The 20,796-nt window shown below is 42.1% G+C and overlaps 1 protein-coding gene across 1 annotated transcript in view; it reads left to right on the top strand.

Annotated features, from left to right (window-relative positions):
- The window catches only part of CFAP47 (cilia and flagella associated protein 47), a 627,152-nt gene that overhangs the window by 132,048 nt on the left and 474,308 nt on the right, over positions 1-20,796 (top strand). The window contains exons 31-33 of the mRNA XM_077807214.1: positions 9,955-10,048; positions 12,750-12,890; positions 18,671-18,866. Coding sequence (XP_077663340.1) covers positions 9,955-10,048; positions 12,750-12,890; positions 18,671-18,866 — 431 coding nt within the window. The remainder of the gene's footprint in view (positions 1-9,954; positions 10,049-12,749; positions 12,891-18,670; positions 18,867-20,796) is intronic.

Raw genomic sequence — 20,796 nt, 5'->3', positions numbered from 1 at the left:
GGTTTTGTTTTTAAGCAAAGCAGTTTGGAAACCAAAATGAGAAACGCTTCACTGTGGACAAACTGAAGTATCCTTGAGCACTAGGCTGATAATGTAAAACTGGAATTTCTGAGGTGAGATGTGGCTTCCTTGTAAAAGTGTCAATATTCTTGGGATCAGTAGCATGGAAAAAAATCTGCTTCTACAGTAACATTTATCTCACTGTTATACTGAATTGTAAAAAATTCCAATCTGGTATAGGACACACCTTGTTCCCTATGGGTCCCTTCTTTTCCCTGTTCCTCTTCTGGAATACTGGACTCTTGTTCCAGGAGTCCACCACAGGAGTTAGATGTACTCCTGTGACTCTGCTCTCAAGCCACAGAAAGCCCTAAACTTCTGGGCTTTCCCCTGCAGGAGAGTCTTGCCTTCTCTGCAGTTGCTCCCTCAGCCTGCTTGTAAGGCCGGGGTATCTAATGGACCATCATGTAGCTCAGACCTCTCTGGCCAGGAGGTAATCCATGAGTTATAGCACAGGTGTGATCATGTCTCTAATTGGGTTTTTTTTCCCCTGCTGGAAAATTTCATCACAGGCCGTAAAAACCGTCTCTGATCCTGCTGATATTTAGTCTTCTAATGTTATACCAAGATTCTGAACTGTACAGTAGTACTCTGAAGTGACTCCTCAACTAAGTTCAGGAGAACTAAGCCAATGTTCTTCTCTTTATACTTCTTCCCATTCTCAACTGGTATAATGTCAGTATTGTTAGGATTTGGCCTCAGCTTGTTTAGAAGAATCCAGTTTTACAATGCAAGTGCAAAGCTGCCAGAAAGCTAACACAGAGAGGGGAGGGAAAAACAGAGAAATAGTTACCCTGCAGTCACTAGTGTGATAGATTCAAAGGCCTAAAGGGACCATTGTGATCCTCTAGTCTGACCCCCGGTATAACACAGGCCATAGAATTCCCAAACTAATTCCTAGAGCATATCTTTTAGAAAACCATCCAATCTTGATTTTAAAATTGCCAGTGCTGGAGAATCCTCCATGATCCTTGGTAAATTATTGCAATGGTTAATTACTCTCACCATTAAACATTTACACCTTGTTTCCGGTCTGAATTTGTCTAGCTTCAACTTCCAGCCATTGGATTGTGTTATACTCTTCTCTGCTAGATTGAAGAGCCCATTATTTAATATTTGTTCTCTATGTAGGTTCTTATGGATTGCATTCAAGTCACCCCTTAACCTTCTCTTTGTTAAGCTAAATAGACTAGATGAGCTTAATCTATCACTGTACAGCATATTTTAAAATCCTTTAATTATTCTCCTGGCTCTTCTCTGAACTTTTTTCAGTTTATCAACATCCTTCTTGAATTGTGGACACTAGAACTGGACACAGTATTCCAGCATGTGTCATGCCAGTGCCGAATAGAGAGAGGTAAAATAACCTCCCTCCTCCTATTTGAAATTGTCTTGTTTATGCATCCAGGGATCCCACTAGTCCTTTTGACCATAGTATCACACGCGGAGCTCATGTTCAGCTAATTATCCCCCATGACCCTCAACTCTTTTTCAGTCACTACTTTGTAGGATAGAATCCTCCATCCTGTAAGTATGGCCTGTGTTTTTATTCCTAGATGTATACATTTATATTTAGCCATATTAAAACACATTCTGTTTACTTGGGCTCAGTTAACCAAGCAATTTAGAGCATTCTAAATCAGTGACCTGTTGTCTTCATTATTTACCACTTGCTCAGTTTTTTGTCATCTGCAAACTTTATCAGTGATGATTTTATGTTTTCTTCCCGGTTATTGATAAAAATTTTAACTAGTGTAGGGCTAGGAACCAATCCCTGTGGGAACCCACTGGAAACACATCCTCTTGATTACCATTCCCCATTTAAAATTACGTTTTGAGACTTATTAGTTAGCCAGTTTCTAATGCATTTAGTATGTTGCATGTTGATTTTATATAGTTTTAGTTTTTTAATCAAAATGTTGTGTTGTACTAGGTCAAGCGCTTTAGAAAAGCCTAAGTATATTATTGCTATTCCCTTTATCAACCAAAGTTGTAATCTTATTTAAACAAAAATAAAGTTAGACAGGATCTATTTTCCATAAACCTATGTTGATTTGCATTAATTACATTACCTTCCTTTAATTCTTAATCTACCTATTGTTAGGTAATCATACCACCCAGAGAACTCAGTCTGCCACTTGGATAGGCCCACCACCCATTTCTCCCATTTGGGTTTACAAAACAAAGTGTTTCATCTGTTTGGCATTTTGTTGCTGGAAACTTGTCTTCACTAGGAAACAGACAATACGGGTGATTGCCAGAGCCCAGATAACATTGGTTTGAGAGAAGAAGATGCAGCTGGTTGCCTCCCTCACTACTATTATCTATTTAGTCTTGGCAAGAAAATATCACCTAGCTGAATGGAATATCTCATGTTGCAGAAGCACAAAAACACATTATCACCCTTTTTACAGTTTTTTGCTTACCAAGCAAAATCACATAATGCGTCTCAAAATGTGTTCACAGCCTTTGCCTTATATAGGAGAATCATCCTGTGGCAAGGCTAGAGCTTGAGTAGCTGGAGAGGAGGTGCATAGGAAGCTCGGTTCTGCACAAGCCACCTGCCTCCCTTTTGGGATTTCTGGTTTGTTTTGGAAGTTCTTCTTTAACCAAAATGTTTTCATGCAGGCTAAACAGCGAGTTTTGTAAACTTGCAAACTGACTACTATCAAGTTGAAACAATCTAGACCTCCAAATGTTGGGAGATGCTGCAAGGCATTCTTACTTCAGGAAGCCCAATTAAAGATCACTACTTAAACATAGCTACAACTTTTTGATGATAATTACTGCTGTCCTTGTCCCCTCCACTATATACTTCAACATCTGTGATTATGCTTTCAGTCCCCCTCCACTTTCTTTTCCTTTTTCCCCTCCCTTAAATCTCATGTCAAACAATGGGATAAGGTGCATTTTTCTGCTAATATGGTGGTTCTGTATCTGTTGAAATTGTAACTATCTGATTTAAAAGCATATTTTTTATGTTCACGACTCTTTCTTTCTCTCATTTCAATTTGCATCTTTTGTATTGAAATTAAATAGGAAATTTTTGTACTAGTCAACAAGTTGCAGCAAGTTTAGTTCTTTGAGTGCTAATCTGTATGCCAACTGTGGAACATGTAAGTGCATATCCACACATCAGAGAATTTTGTAGTCAGCAGTATACACTAGGATTACATCCACTGAATCCTTGTGCATACTAATGAGGGTTTAAAGGGTGGAGCTGCATTGTCATACCCCAGTTCCTTCTTTACCACCTGTGGTATGTGTCAGAGCAACTCTCTTTGGATTAACCTCCACTTAAGCATTTGTAATTAGTTAGCAGGGTTGGTTTAGTTAAAGTAGGGCAGCTTTAGGGGACATTGTGGGGAGAAGTGGCTCTCTTCCCCAGTGGTCACTAGTGGTGCGGGCTGCCATGGCTAAGCATGGCACATCTGACTGTGAACAATGGACACATGAGCCATCTGTTCTGCCTTGATGAGGGGAAAGCCCCAGAGTGCTGTGAAATCTGCAGGTCCTCTTTGAAGTGAACCCAGGAGGGAGACTTGCCTGTGGGCTTTCCTAATGGAGCAGTCGACTGGAGCCAGAGTCTGACCCTGGGTTCCAGGTGCCCAGCGGTTGTCAAAATCTGCCCCTGCATTGACTTTGAAACTGGCTGAGGAATTGCTCAAGCCCGTGGCGTCTCTGTCAAGGAAAGCATAGGGATAGGTTGGACTCAGAGTGGAAGTCTTCCAAGAAGAAGAGGTGGTGACTGCCCTCTCCTGTCCTCACTCTGAGGCTGAATAAGACTACCAGGCTGCTGGACATTAAGGGTGCTTCAAAACTTAGGAAATGTTCCTTGAGCACTGGAGCTGGTACCAACTGAGTGGACCCAGCTGTGATAGAGGCCTTACCTGAAGTTGTCATGTCTGTGTTCACCTCTTTGGTACCAAGGCAGTTGGAATGATCACCAGCTGCTACAGGACCTGGTAGAAGACTGACTCTGGTACTCACCATCCTGGGATCTTCAGCGCCAATACTTGCACGTTTACTGTCACACCTACTCACACAGGCTCTGTCACCCCAGATCATGGTCTGTATCTCTATGGTGGATGCCCCCTAGCTATTGGAGCTGCATTTGCCCTGAGCTGTCCAGATTCCTGGACCTGGTGACATCAATGTTGCTGCCACCCTGTCAGGTTCCCCTTTCACCCAAGGGGTGGGCACCACCGTTCCCAGATAACTTTTTTTTTCGTCTTCCAACTCCTGGGAAAGCCAACAGCCACCCCTACCTTGGTCCCGTGACTTGGCAGTTTTGATCTTGACGAGGGGGATGAGGTGTATACATGTGGCTGAGGGTAGAGTGGGGTATCAACCTGGCCCAGCACATGTATCAGTGGTTTCAGAGAGTTTGGGCCCCTGCACCTTAAGACTATGGCATGTGGGCCTCTTGGGGACTTCAGTATTAACCTGAGGTGGCCTCCTCAGCACGCTTAAGGCACAGACTGTCACTGTTGCACCTGAGATTGGATCTGTCCTTGCTGTGCCCCCAGAACCAGGGCCAGTGCAGCAGATTCATGGTGAAAGGCAGGAGGGTACCAGCCACCACAACCTCACCATCCCTTGATGGTGCCCTGGCAACAGGTCAGTCGGCCACTACTTCCAAGGACTACAAGATACTCCAAGATCTCATGAGACAGGAGATGGCAGTCTTGAAAATACACACTGAGTAGGCCCAGGATGTGTCACACAAACTCCTCCTCTTACATTTGTCAGTCCTGGAATGTATAGCATTCCAAATTATTGACACTTAAGATAAGCCAAGAAAGATTTCAAGTTTGGCCTGGGAGCATTTAAGCTTAAATAGATCTAATGAAGAATGCAATTTTACGGTGCCATTAAACTATTTGGAAGGCTGTTTGTAAGATATATTTTTACAGTGCACTAACTGCAAAATGTATAACTGATGAAATTATTCCCAAAAGGGCATAAATTACTGACTAACCAGGTATTTAGAGAGTTGGAAAGTTGCAATGGAACAAGGAGCCTTGGAAATAACTTAAGATGAGGAGAAATATATACCAGGGAGAGGAAATAGATAAGGGCCAGAATGAGACACCATAAGGGCACCAAGGGTATAGTTGCCCCTAAATCATAGGGGAAGTGAGACCATTAGCAGAATGCACACAGGCTGTCAGAAACTACAGGGAAGGTCTTTCACAGCTGTTGGTATTTTTAGGCCTCTGTGTATGTGCTGTTTGTTTGATTTAATATATGCAATCAACCCTGAGTTGTTGGGGGTCTGGTGGTATTAAACAAAAGAGCAAATCAAGAGGCCATAACTCATTAAATATATAATAGCAATTAAAATTCTTGTTGATTATTGGCTATTGATTATTAAGAAATTATTGGTAATTAATTCTTAATTATCAACACAATCAATAAAGGACTGTTCGAGCCTGCAAAAGCCTTATGGCAAATGCCAGCATCAAAGTGAGCGGAGGGATGGTATTAGGTCCTGGTTACTGGATATGAAAAGTTCTATTAATACCTGATACCAAGGTCCCTCATAGTAATAGTGGCCAATGAAAGAACCGTCCAAAGACACCAGAATTCAATGTCCAAGGATAAGGAAGTGAAGATCCTCTCCCTGACGGGTCAGAAATCTTACTCCATCTTGAGCCTCTAAAAGAGGATCTTGAACTACCAGGCTGTCCTGGCAAAATATGGCCACATCAACTGGTGAGCCTTACAATGGCTTATTGACAAGTTGCTGTAAGAATAGAGGGTTGATTTCCAGACTGTCCTGGCTGAGGGATGTTTGGTGGCCAGAACTGTGTTGCAGGTGGCCTTGGATGCAGCAAACACAAGGTAATGGCGGCAGAGATCAGGATGTGCTGTTTCTTGTAGCTGGCCTTGGCATGTGTATCTAAGGAATTACACAACTATAGAGGATCTGCTGTTCATGGTCTGCTCACTGTTCCATGACAAGAAGGATGAGGCAATGAGATCCCTCAATGTAGCTAGGTCTACCCTCAGATCTCTGGGTGTCTATATCCAGCATCTAGGAGGAGGCACTTTAGGTCCTAACCTTATTAGCTACAGGTGCCCTACCAACATAAGCTGCCTGAGTGCTGGGGCTGTAGAAATTCTCAGTTGTACCATACTGTTTAGGAATTGGGCAGGCAGCAAATTTTACTTGGAGCCCAAGAACAATGTGTTCCACAATCTTTGCCTTCCCCTCCCTTTGGCAATTATCTGTCTCTTCTCTAACACGCTAATCCAGCATTATCTCAGACTGCTAAGTATTGGAGGTAGTCCAGAGTCCCTCTTCCTTCCCCTCCCTCCCATACACCTTCCTTTTCAGTCCATCTTCAGGGACCCCTCCCATGAGAGCTATTTCGACAGGGGATTCAATTAATCCTTTTCTGGGTGCGATAGAGGAGGTTCTCCATCCGCAGAGTGGAAGGGGATTCTTTTCAAAGTACTTTCTCATCCCCAAGAAGACAGGGGCATCAGCTGATATTGGACTTCAGTTATTCCCTCCCTAGATCAGAAAGATTGGTGTGCTTCCCTCGACTTCCAAGATGCATACTTTCACATTGGGATACACCTGGTGTACAAGCACTCCCTAAGGTTCGTGTTGGGCAACAATCACTACCTATACTGGGTTTTCCCTTTGGGTTCCACGCAGTGGTCTGCTTTAATCAGGAGGATGGGCATCCAGGTGTTCCTGAACTTGACTGGTTATGAGTTGTTTGGAACCTCAGGTCCAAACCAACATTAGGATCTTTCCCAAGCTGTTTGCATGCCTGGGCCTGCTAGCAAATGAGAAGAAATCCATGTTAGCCCCCATGTAGAAGATAGAGTTGCCAGGGTCATGTTCAAAGTAGAGGCAACGAAAGCCTACCTACCACTTGACAAGTTCTAGTTGCACAATCTCTGCTCCCACCTGCAGTCCTACCCTGAAACACAAGTAGGATCCTGCCTCATGCTACTGGGTCTTGTGTCAGATTATACGTTCATCACTCCACATATGAGGCTCCAGTTCCAGTGGCTTCAGGCTTGGTTATACCGTCCAAGAAGACACTACCTGTGCAAGGTGGTATGTCTCCCTCCAGCAGTCCTCCAGTTGCTGGACTGGTAGAAGGACCCAGGCAACATACACAAATGGGTTCTGTACAGTCCCAGTTTGCCCTGAAGGACCACATTCAGGTGGGGGACTCACATGGGCAATCTCATAGCACAAGGCATATAGTCTCTTACAGAGAGTATCTTGCATGTTAGTGTTCTAGAGTTCAGAGCTGTATACAAGATATGTGTGGCCTTCCTACCAGACAATCTTGATCATGGGTAATATGGTGGCAGTCTTCTGTCTATATAGGCGAGGTGGTGAGGGACAGGTGCTGGCACTATGTCAGGAGACCATCCTAATATGGGACTTCGCCATAGGTCATGGAATTGCACTGTCAATGGTCCATCTCCTCAGGATGGATGACATGACAGCAGCTGGCTTCAGCAGGTACTTCTGTAACAATCACGAGTGGTTGATGTACCAGAGGGCCTTCAGTGATATCTTCCAACAACGGGAGAGCCCAGCACATGGACCTTTTCATGACAGTGGAGAACAACAAAGGTCACCACTTCTGCTCAGGGAAGGTGGTGCAGTCTAGCATCTCTTTCTGCTGCCTTTCTCCTCCCACGGACAGAGGAACTATTGTATGTATTCCCTCCCGTCCTGCTCTTCCCTGAGGTATTTTGGAAGTTTGGTGGGAGAAGGCCAGAGTAATCTTCGTAGCCCCACTCTGGTCAAGACAGATGTGGTTCAGGAACCTGCATGCCCTCTCTATAGTGCAGCTGATCACTTTATCCCTTGTTACTGAACGCCTGGCTTGGAACCAGGGGCTTGACCTTGCATCTGAGCATGAGTTCAGTCCACCGGATGGTGTGGATGCTCCCTTGTTAACACTGGTGGAGAGATTCTGTTTGTGAGACCTCCAGAAGGTGCCCTTTAGTAGTAGGGAAGATTCCAGTAGATATAACTCTCTCTCTGAATGGACAAGGTTTGCAAATTGAGCATGACAACACCACCTGTCCCCCATGAATTCTGGGGACCAAGAGATTTTTGATTACTTGTTGCAACTGAAGCACTCCGCTCTTTCGTTGGGCTCATTATGGGTTCATATGGTGGCTTTTTCAGCTGTCCATCCACCAACTAGACCATCTTCAATTTTCTCACACCTATGGCAAAGAGGTTCCTGCAAGTCCTCTTGAGACTCTGTCTGCCAGTCAGGGATCCAGCCCTATCATGAGACCTTAACTTGGTCCTCTCAAAACTGATGGAGACTCCCTTTGAGCATGTGGCTATATGCTCCCTGTCCTGTCTCTTGTCATTCACATTGACCAGGAGAATTGGGGAGCTGTAAGTATTAAAGGCAGAGCCACCCTATACAGTCATCTATAAGGACAGTGTATCCATGAGGACACCTGCCAGATTTCTTTCTAAGATGGTGTCCGAATTCCATGTCATTGAGGTCATCTACATACCTGTATTCTTCTTAATGTCTCATGCTGGGAGAGTGAAGCAAAAGTTGAACATGTTGGAGATGTGCAGAGCTAGATTGTTCTGCTTTGACAGGATGAAATCCTTAAGGAAGTCTACCGGGCTGTTCCTATCTTACACAGAGACAATCGTAGGGTAGGCTGTGTCTACACAAATGCTATAGAACTGGATTGTCCAATAGGTCAAGACTTGCTATTGGCTAGGGGAGGCAGGTGTCATGCAGGCTGATGACCCACTCCACCAGGGCTCAATTTACACCAGTAGCCTTGCTAGCAAAACTGCTTATCCAGGACATTTGCAGCGCAGGAATTTGGTCGTTCATACAGATGTTTATGAAGCACTATGCATTGGTGTAAGCAACCAGGGATGATGCTAGATTTGGAAGGTCTATGCTGCAGTCTGTACTCAGACACTCCTCATATCCACCTCCAGTTAGGGCTCGGGAGTCACCAACTTTGGAATGTTTCAGAGTAACAGCCATGTTAGTCTGTATTCGCAAAAAGAAAAGGAATACTTGTGGCACCTTAAAGTCTGCTGCAGTTTCCACAGTATGCATCCGAAGAAGTGAGCTGTAGCTCATGAAAGCTCATGCTCAAATAAATTGGTTAGTCTCTAAGGTGCCACAAGTACTCCTTTTCTTTTTGCAACTTTTTGGAATATGTGTGCAGAGTAGTACTGGGAGAAGAAATAGAGGTTACTTACCTTTACAGTAACTGATGGTCTTTGAGATGTGTAGGCCTTATACATATTCCACAACCCACCCTTCATCCCCACTACTTTTTGAGTCTTGACATCACAGGCTCCCATAGTGGTGAAGGTGTGACAAGGATGCTCCACTGTTTATATTCTCACCGGAATGCACATACACTGCCCTAGTGGATATTGCTGACCAGAAAGTTGTCTGACGTGTGCACACTGGGTGTGCACTCGCCAACTGTGGAATATGTATATGGACTACACATTTTGAAGAACATCTGTAAATGTAACCTCCTTTCATAGGAACTAAAAAACTGTTATGCAAAGCCTATTGACAGAAAGACTTCTAAGGCTTGTTTGCTGTTTTTCCAGAAACAGGCTTTTTCAAATCTAGCAATGCTTTTTGGGTCTCAACCCCACCTCTGATTTAGTACTCTCACTCAATTGTAGTAGCAAATGATAGTTCAAAATCTGAATCTCTGATTTGTGTGTTCAGTCGCATACTTGGTCAGTTGTCTGCATTCTGTTGTTTGTGCCCTAAGTTGATTGTAGCTATTGGTTTTCACCTACAGTTAGATAGCCTGTACAAAACGGTGGATATGAAATTAGGGGCTGTATTTAAAAATGTTTCCTGTCTACTTATTTTTGTATTATTTAAGAAGCCAAGGAGCATGCCTTCCACACGTTATGCCTGAATTTCTGCTTGAACCTGATGAGTATAAGAAATGGATTGGATTGCAAATCGCATTGAAGGTAATTGTTCTAAAATAGCCTACATACGTGTTCCTTTATCCTGCAAAGACTTATGTACGTGCTTAACTTTTTGCACTGTGAGCAGTCCCACTGAAATGAGTGAGTTTATTTGCAGTGTGTAAAATTAAGCATGTGCATAAGCCTTAGTAGGATCAGAGCTGTAGTTTGGTATTTGGTGCAATCAGTCCCCCCCACACACACAGGAAGTGGAGCTATGTGTTTTTCTAAAAACTATTTAACAGTAGATTTTTTTAAACATCTCCTTCGTAAAAAATAGGAACACAGTAATTCTCATATTGGATCAGACCAGTGGTCCTTCTAGTCTAATATCCTGTTACTCATAGTGACCAGTTCCCAGTGTTTGAGAGGAATTTGCAAGAAACCATGCAAAGACAGTTATAGGATGATGATCTTCCCTTAGGAAAAGTTTCCTTCTAGTTCCCAATAATTAAAGGTGAACTTAAGACATGAAACACAATGGTTTATATCTCTTCCAAAACTTATGTTTTTCAAAATTTACAGTTATAATTCTGGATATTCTTGTTAATTAATCTAACCTCCTTTTGGATCCTCCTAAGCTCTTCACCTCTGTGTTCCAATGAGTTCCACAGGCTAATTGTTGCAATTGTGTGAAAAAGTATTTCCTTTTATTAAGTTTTAATTTGCCACCTTAGTTTCATATATAACCCGTGCCAATCCATGGGTTGGAAGACCTGATTGATCTGGAAAATTGTGCCAACCTCATGATGCCATCATCCTAATATTTTTGTAAAGAACATAGCCATGAAAACCCTTAAAACTGGAGACTTCAGTAGAGGTTGACAGTCAAAAGTTGAGTTGTGTGTGGTAGGGAAGAGCAGTAGAACAAAGTGAGGAAAATTTACTGAGCAGAAGAAAGATTTAAATGTCCCTAGCAATGCTTCTTCCACTTCCTTTGAGAACCTCAACAGCCGAAAAAAATCTGTGTTAGGAAGTGTTTTCTAGTATTTAGTCTAAATTTTCTTTTTCTCAATTTTATTCCATTGCTCCTAGTTAAATTTACATGTGTCACCCTAGCTAATTTGCTTCCTGACTTCATCTTTACACCTTTCTAAGCAGGGTTTAGAAACAGTCACTACATAACCATATGCAATTCAGGCACCTCTCTGAAACCGTTGTCTTGCTCTCCCAATCTTAGCATTAATTTAAAAACAATAAGTCTCTAGATATTATTGTTACAAAGGAAATTTCAAAAATATGAACAAAGTTTAATGATGCAGTGATGAATCTGCTGAGAGCTTGGAACAATGGCCCTGAGAGGTGTGACATACCCCATTCATCTCAGTGAGGTGATTACTCAGATATCCAATTACGATGACTTAAATGTCAGCATTGTTAGCTATTTGATCCATTATGTAGAAAGGAGAAAAAAGATCACAGATCTGCACAATTTATTGAGAGTGATGTTTCATTTTAGCACCTCAAATACCAGATTATGGGATATAGCTGTCTCCTTCCTCCCACCCGACCCCAGTCCAAAAGGAAATAAATCCAAGGAACCCAGCAGAGCTCATGGCCATATTTAAATCCCATTGAGGGGGTGTCAAGCTTAAGTAGGCTAGGGAGCCAAGTGACAATACAATATTTTTGAACATCTGCACAATCTACTGGGAGCAGTATCTTGTTTTGGCGATCCATATATTGATGGAGCCTATTTTGTAGGCAGAGTTTGGAAGAGAACCATCATGTTTTTTTTCCCCAATGTGACCCTTGCTTCAAATATGTTGTAGTAGACTAGCATCTCTGTATCTTAGCCAAATAATATACATATTACATGTTTCTGTTCTTTCCCCATAAATCACTCTCTCATTCCCCAATAGTTTTGTAATTTTTTTCCAGACTAGGTCCAGTGTTATCACTCATTCTCTTTCTGATGCCTAGGAATGAATTTGGTATTCCAAGGAGAGCCACACAAAAAACATGCAAGCAGAGCCCATTTACACACCCATCCATCCCAATTTATGGTGTAATGCCTGGGCATTTTCAGTCCAAACTTGTAGTCACTTTTTTTGCTGCTATATTCAAAATTAAACAGGCAATAACTATACTTCTAAGTCTCTGTCAGCATTGCTGCTTTTCAGGTTTCTCCTTCCCATTTTATATCTGTATGTGTGATTATTTTTCCAAAATCTGTTAGTTTTTATTTTTTTCAGGTTAAATCATACGTTCATTTCTATCCATGTTTTTAATCCCTTCAGGTACCTTTGTATTACTTCCCTTTACTCACTGGTATTTGCCACTCCTATCAATTTAGTATGATCTGTGCTGTTTACTCCCCCTTTAAGAACTTTAATAAAGATGTTTAATGGTCCTAACACTTATCACTGTGGAAGCACACTAGATGTGTGTTGCCATTTATCATTACGCTTTGCTTATAGTTCTCCAGTGAGTTTTCACTCCATAGTGTTCTCATCCCAGGCAGCTAAAATTAATTTTGTGACTAAGATTCTGTGACAAACAGCATTATATACTTTGGCAAATTTCTAATATACTATATGGGCTGCTTTTTCTTTATCCACTAAGTATGTAATTATATTAGAAAAAGCAGTTGTTTACCTGACAAACTTTTAAAAGCCAGTAGTGGCTGTTGCTTATGATTATCGTACCCTATAGATGTCATAGTTTCAGATAAAATATAAATCTCATTGTCCTTTATCTTAAGGTTCAGATGACTGAGCTGCAAAAAGCTAACATGAAGAACTCTGACATTTTTAACAATAAGAGTCTATTTGTTTTGGATGACAATGTATTCGAGACCATGAGCAAACGTGTATGGACTGATGTGCTACTCCAGGTATACAAGGTACATTGCAGACATGTAATATCTTATAGTACTAAGCTTTTAAATGATCTTTGCAAATATTACAGGAAGATTTCAAACAAGGTGAGATTGAATAGAATAATTCTTTACTTCAGATACCCCAAATGTTTTAACAAATGGCAAAAGAATTAATCTACTTAGCTAAAAACACACTTTTTTTTTTGCGCTGTATTGACATACCCTTAGGGTCAGTGGTTTAAAGGACCCTTAGTTGCTTCAAGTTTTGGAGTACAGCTAATTGTTAATGGAATTAAATGGGGGTGATAACAGACTTCAGTACAGTGGGGGAACTTAAACATGTAAATGTTACCCTCTCTGCTTGCAAAATAGGAGTCTGTTTATAATGTGGGCTTTAATTAAAAGTAGTGTATGCGTCAACAGATTATATAGTTAATTTTTTTGCACATTAGTAGGGCCCTACCAAATTCACAGCTGTGAAAAATGCGTCATGGATCGTGAAATGTGATCTCCCCTGTGAAATCTGGCATGCAGCCAGGAGTTCCTACCCTGTGTAGGGATCCAGCTGCTGGTCCTGTCTGGGGATGAGGAAGGACAAGACTTCCTCTTCCCCTGCAGGGGCTGCTTCTGGCATGGGTCAGACCCACCTCCAGGATTTCCCCAGGCTTCAGGAAGCTTGGTAGCTGGAGCTGTTAACCCTCCTCCCTCCCCCTCCACCCCGTGGGGAGGCTGTGGCTGTGAGCCCGCAATTCAGGTGGGAGACTCACAGGAAAACCGGAGATAATGTAACCGCACCCCAAGCCTGCAACCCTCACTTTTGTACTGTGTCTGATGGTGGTGCTGGCTTTAGAGCTAGGCCCTGGGCCAGCAGCCTTCCTCTCTAGCTGCCCAGCTCTGAAGGCAGCACCCCTGCCAGCAGCAGGGCAGAAGTAAGTGTGGCAATTCCCCAATCTCCCTACAATAGTCTTGTGACCTTCCAACCCTGATGGCCTTTTGGGTTGGGATCCCCACCGTTACAACACTATGAAATTTCAGATGTAAACATCTGAAAACGTGAAATTTACTAATCTTAAAAACCCTGGACGTGAAATTGTCCAAAATGGACTGTGAATTTGGTAGAGCCCTATACATTAGTAATTGTAAAATGCTTTGTTGATTTTAAAAAAAGGTAGAGTGGTTGGGGTGGGTTGACTTACTACTCTAGAAAATTCTTCATCTTGGATTATGATTCAGGTTTTTGAAGAAATGTTTATCTGAAATGTCTGTCAAAAACCAGCAAACACTTGTGCCTACTATATCTGGGGCATAAACAGCCCCTGAAAGGCAGAGTTATTTCCATTCTGATCAAATGAAGCTGCTTTTCCTGGAGAGCGCTTTGGGGTCAAGCATTCCTCCCTCAATGCTACATCTACAAATGAATGGATTGTGTTCCTGTCAGCCCATTTACTCTCTATCAAGGAGCCTAAAGAAAGAAGAAAACACACTGCATATCCAGAAGCACTTCAGTTTTCAGTCTTGAAGGGTTCTGAGTGTGTGATGCCATGTAAACACTACTCTGAAACATCAAGTACTCAAAAAAACAACAATGAGGAGTCCTTGTGGCACCTTAGAGACTAACAAATTTATCTGAGCTGTACTCACATCCTTAGGATAATCAGTGATAAAATTAACATGTGCTTTGACATGGATATCTCTTCACATTTATTTAACGCTCTTATGTGTCATGATTATTGCCAACTCTTCTCTCAGCTCCAGGTTCATTGCTGACTAAATTTTTCCTCATCTGAGCAAGTATGCTCCGCCCAGCATCATCCCCATTCTTATTCCCATTATGGGTTCCTCTCATCAAAATTGGCAGCTAAAACAGTTATATACCCTGTTTTCTCTTTCAAGACCTTCTGTGGCCTTTGGTTGCTTCTGTGATGTTTGTTTCACTTAGGTCCAGCCCATCATGGCTGTCCCTATGCTTGTCATGCTTTCTATCACGGTTAGGCAGCCAAGAGTGTCTTTCTTGTGCGTATGCTGCAGCCTCTATACTTCAGGAACCTGGCATGAGACCAGGGATATAAAATTTAAACCACAGATCTTTTTATAAGTTATATGACAAGACCCCTCCTACAGACTGTGAAGATCCTGACTGTCTGCCAATGTAAAAGATCCCTACGGAACTTTTAATGCACTGTAGCATGTCCACACAGGATGTTGTTACCGCGTGGCAAGCTAGTGCACTGTAGATTCAGACCCTGGCTTTCCATCCCATGTAGACATCTTTGTCTCTCTGTTCCCCAACTGTAAAAGGGGAACACCAGTGCTTTTCTACCATACAGGGGTGTTTTGAAATAATACTTTAAAGATTGTGGGGCTCTGAGATACTGTGATGTGGGTGCCATGTAAGTACCTTATAACTAAGTGCAGGGAAAGGGCCTGTCACAGGGTCTACTTGCTGATAGGCACCACCTCCTGGCTGCTCTGGGGATTTACTCCTTCCAGGTGCTTGTGCCCTCTTCTGTCGTCTTCTCTCACCCTGCAGCCCCTCTTGCACCATGAGTTACAGCTTCCTCTTCATGACTTGGCCCCCTATTTATATAAAACTATGCATGTTTCCCCCTTCTCGGATATCAAAGTCTATTGGGGAAAACTGTCCCAGGCACTCTGCTCTCTACTGCATGGTCTGTGTCACTTCTCCAGTGGCTGGTAGGGGAACCCAGGCCCACCCTCTACTCGGGGTTCTAGCTCAGCGGCCCTCTCTTCAGCAGGCAAGGTCTGCACTATCCCATGCCTTGCTGCTCTTCGCCTAAGCCTTTCCTACCTCTCTGGCTCTCCCCCTTCTCTGGTTTGCCAGCCCAAGTTTCCTCGTCTCAGAGAGTAGCTGTAGGCTACCTACCTCTGTAGCTCCAAACACACCTCCCTTCTCCCAGGGTGTATAACTACAGACAACTACTCTGCAGCCCCTGCTGCTCTCAGCTTCTGAGCTTTATACAGTCCTTTCCTGTTCCCATCCAGCTGAGCTTTGTCTAATTAATCCATGTTCCCTGGCTCCTCCTCCAGGTGCAGCCTGGGGAGTTAATTGGCCCCATCACAGGCCCATAAATATTTTTGATTATTCCATAGCAAAAGAAGATCTTTGCATTCAAAGAAAGTCTTTAGATTCTAGAGATATATTTCTCATCTCAAGCACCTTCAATTACATTATAGTTTGAAAGCCAGACTGACTGGGTAAGACCTAACTAATATATAGGAAAAAAGCCAGTTAAATTCCCACAATGAGGCACCACCCATTCTGCTTTTTCAGTTACTGTACAACATGTATTTCACATAGATGCATAAGACACCACCTCAAACAACCTGGATCTTTTTGACATACAAGAGGATTAATAAAACAGATCTTGAGTGCTGAAGTGAAATAGCAATTTATGGAAATGATTGCTTGAAGGTCAGAATAATTCCTTTGATTGCTCATTAGTACTTACGCTGCAAGCAATATTACACAATCCCAGGAACTACTTTTAGTCCTTATAATTTCCTACTTCTATTTTTATATAACCCAATCATTGTTTGAGAGTGGATTTGCTTTCCATAGTAGAATATAAAGATGAATTTGCTACCACCAAGGGCATGTAACCTGATTTCCTCTGGCTTGGGTTGATGGACCATGAGGGCGAATTAAACCTTTTCTGTGAAGAAATGTATGCTACTGACCTTTCCTCACTATCAAACATGCCCTGAACAGGGATATCAGAGGAAGACATAGTTGAAGGAATCTGTTGCAGCATAGCTCCTCCATGTGCAGTCTGAAGGCTGATGGGAATGTGGAGGTGGTTCAGAATTTAGGGGGTTGAAGTCCTGGTCTCTTGTGTATTTTGTGGGAATGTGCAAACCCTGCAATGCAATCTCTGCAAACTCTGCAGTCTCACATCTCTACCTGTTTTGCTAGCATTTCCCTCTGGATGCCTTTTACAATTACCTCAAACTTAACAGGGCCAAAACTGAATTCCTGATCTTTTCCTTTGCACCATTTTCCCTCCCCTACATTTGCTTTCGGTATTGATTGTACTATTGTTTGTCTTTTCAGTCAGGCTCATAACCTGGGAGTCATCCCTCTTTCTTTCCCCACATATATAGTCTCTCTGTCAACATTTTATCTCTGTCCAAACCTTGCCACTTCTTCATCTATGACATTTCTAAAATCTGAGCTTTTTCTTTCCATCTAGACAGCTAAAGCTGTCCCTTCCAGGTCCTCATCTCCCTTCTTCAACGCTGTAACTTCCTCCTTATTGGACTTCAGGGCATCTGTATTGTCCCAGTCTCATTCATACATAACTCACCCAAGAGCATCTTCTTTGCCCATGGATCTGAACACATGAGTCCTCTATTTTAACCCATTGCTACTCCTCTTCCATCATATCAGATTCAAACTTCTTCTCTTAACCTTCAGTGTTCTTCCCGGCTCTGACACTTGCTACTTATTTATTCTGGTCTCTTTCTACATTCTCCCTCATCCTGTTCACTCTGTCAATGGTACCAACCTCAGCAACCAACTTCTGTGCTCCTCTCAAAGTTGCCACTTATGCTTGGAAAGCACCCTCTCTCCCCAGATGCTCTGTAACCAGTGTCTGATTGCAAGGCTGAGAGACAGTTGGGAAAAGCAGATAATTAACACAAAACAAAAAATAGTGTGTGTTTATGAAAAAAATTGATTGCCTCTTCCTCTGTTGTCTATAGGATGCTTGCTTTAGATTACAAACTCGTCAATCTCTGTGTGCATATGGGCCCTAACAAGGACTTTCGGGTACTACCATAATATAAATATTTAATAATATCAATAGGAGAATTATAAAGAAAAACTGGGAGGTGAATTTGGCTCCAAAAAAATGAAATGATCTATGAAGGAGATGTTGCAAACACTAGATTAAATTGGCTTTGCATTTATAAACTTGGATTAAAAAATAATTCCAATATTTATTGGTAATTTAGCTGCTGTTGGATTCCGTTAGAGTCTACAGACTCATTCTGGGAATGCAAAAAGGTCAAATTATTTTTGATGAAGTCATCAAAAATAATTAAAAAATAATTGGAAACAAAATACGTTTAGAACCTCCCATTTGCATTTTATTTGATTCAGGAATTAAAGGAGTCCCTAAATCATAATCCAAACCAATCTCTGCTATGTTAATAACATAGGATAACTGTACAGAACAGAAAGAGTAGAGAAGGTTTATTTATATAAACACTGATCTCATAAAATAATGTTTTTTGGATAGAGGATAAATTGGATAATGTTGACAAGATTCTGAATCCATTTCTAAGTGTCATAAGGAAAATACTGTAGATTTTAGGAAAAATAGTTTTTTCACTGCTGAATGTAAATTGCAAATGTACAAAGAAAATGCATGTGAATATGTCATGTATTTGCTGTGCATTTGAGGATGGAAGGGAAGATTTAATCTTATATTTGCATAATTTTAGGAGCACATAGGGTTGAATTCATATGCAGGCTTTTATACAACATGATTTTTTTGTTGGTGTTTGAAGAGATGGTTAAATTTCATGCTGTTCACTGTTTGTAAATAATAATCTTGAAAGGAAAAAAAATAAAGAAATATTTTTTTGAAAAGGTGGAGACTGGAAGCCCTGCCCCATTAATGCAACGTGCCTTTATGATAGTTTAGAATCTACCAAATAGCTTCAAATCTGAAAGTTTTTCTGTGTTTGAAAAATAATTGTATTTTTGTGTTTTGTTCTTTCTACTCGGAATTGTAATTATACTTTTTAATAACAAGATGAAATATTTTTTCTGATTTCAGGTGTTGGTCCTTGCACGTGTATTGTCACTTACTACCAGTAATCTGTTGAGCTCAGAAAGCGTGCAAAGCATGCCGAGAATAAATGCTGAGCCTTTATCCAGTAATATATATTCTCCATCTGAAAGACTCCTCCTTACCTGGCTGAATACACATTATGAGAAAACCAGAAAAATTGTGTGGAAAGACTGTCAAAAAGGTGAAGCAATGCTTTGACTATTCTTTCCCCCCTTACCCCCTTAGTACTTTTGCCCCAGTTTCTGTATACCTTAAGGATATTGTGACAGTTTGTCACTGAAAGTACCGTACTTTGAATATGTGTTCATAAATATTTCACTTATTATGCACATACATTCCATTTGCTTGAATGGAATCTTTGGCCAGCAGTACTCATTGGAACCACTCCTGTGCCATTTGTGCCGTCGTGCTCCTCAACCTAGGGCAAAAAAGGGCAGAGTGGGGAAACCGTTTGCCTTTGGAACTGGTGTATCTGTATTCAGATCACCCTAGCAGTTCTGCACCTGCATGGATTGCCTAGCAGATCACCAGAGCAGACAGTTCTTATGCGATCAGGAATGATCGATAAAGATTCCATCATTCAGACCTACTTTCCCAAGTGTGATCACAAAATCATAAATCTATTTGCCAGAGAGACAAACACAAGATGTCACAGTTTCTGCTCCTGAGGGGCGTAAGTCCCAGTTCTCAATGAGAAACTTGCCTCATCTTGTGGACTCTGGGGACATGTACCTACCTGCCAATACTTCTTATACCGTGGGTGTTAAAGAAGCTCAGACAAGATGTGGAAGTGGTGATCATGGTAGCACCAGTTTGGCCTAGGCAATTCTATTCCTCTGATCTGATGAAATCAGGGTTTTGGAGCTGTGCTCTGGCTCCGCTCCAGCTCCAGGCAAAAACCTGCAGCTCCACTGTTTTGGAGCTGCTCCGCGCTCCAGCTCCGGGCTCCACTCCAAAGCCCTGGATGAAATTGTCAGTTCAACCACTGGTAACATTACCTCTGTTTCCAGACATAATTTCTGTCAATGTGGATTCCACTCTAGGTGTGCATGCATTCAATGCATATGAGGCCAGGTTTTCTTTTGTTTGTTTTTTTAAAGTTAGCAGTGTCTGTGGAACGTTGCTTGCACTCTGTGTCTCCTTGTGCTCCTATATAAGGGCATAAAGGGTGGAGTGACCCTCCTTTTGTGTCTTCTTACTGCCAATGGCAGCAAGTCATAATCTAGCCGAGTACTACCAGTGGCTAGAACCCTAGCAAGCTTTTTTTCTCAAAAAAAAGCCCCTCTGAAAGTCTTTAAAATTTCTTTCCATGCTTAACTTGCACCCCAAAACCTCAAACTGGACTGAAATACATCAAAAGACCCCCTGTACCCATGTGCCCACCCTTCCCCTCCAATACAGATCCCCTTGTACACCATGGTGGAATTCAGTACTGCAGATCATGACAGACAACATGTCAGAAATGCATTACATGAACAAACAGGGTGGCTTATGCTCATCCCAGTTATGTCAGGCAGCCATCAAACTCTGCGAATGGTGCCAACTGTATTCGGTAACCCTGCTGGCCCTTCACCTCCCAGGAATAAAAAAGAGTATGTCAGACTTACTAAGCAAGAACCTGGTATCTAACCTTACATGGTCATTATGAGACACCATGTTGCACCCTATCTTCCAGATGTGGGGGATCCTGGCTATAGACAATTTGCATTAGCAGAGACTGCCAAATTCAAGATGTTCTGTTCCAGAGGAGGCATGAACATGAAATCCTGAATGATGCATTCCTCCTCCTGTGGTCTAAAAGCTTCCTCTGTGCATTCCCTCTGGTTCTGCTGATCCCCAGGATAATAAAGATCAGATGGGACACAGACACAGTGATCTTGATAACCCCATATTAGCTGAGACCGTTCTGTCTCTTGGACCTTCTCCAATTGTCCCGTGAACCTCCCATCTATCTCCCTGTCTGTATGGTCATAGTGTTTCAGAACCAAGGCCAGATACTGCCTCTAGAACCCCACTCGCTACCTCTGATGGCCTGAATGCAGTCTGGATGATCAATAACAACAGTGTTTAGGAAGGCCTCCACCGTAAAAACGTGTGCTGCAAAACTGAAA

Source organism: Eretmochelys imbricata, chromosome 1 (genome assembly GCF_965152235.1).
Source record: "Eretmochelys imbricata isolate rEreImb1 chromosome 1, rEreImb1.hap1, whole genome shotgun sequence".
NCBI lineage: Eukaryota > Metazoa > Chordata > Testudines > Cheloniidae > Eretmochelys > Eretmochelys imbricata.
The sequence above is the reverse complement of the archived record's forward strand: the minus strand, read 5'-3'. Positions and strand labels throughout refer to the sequence as shown.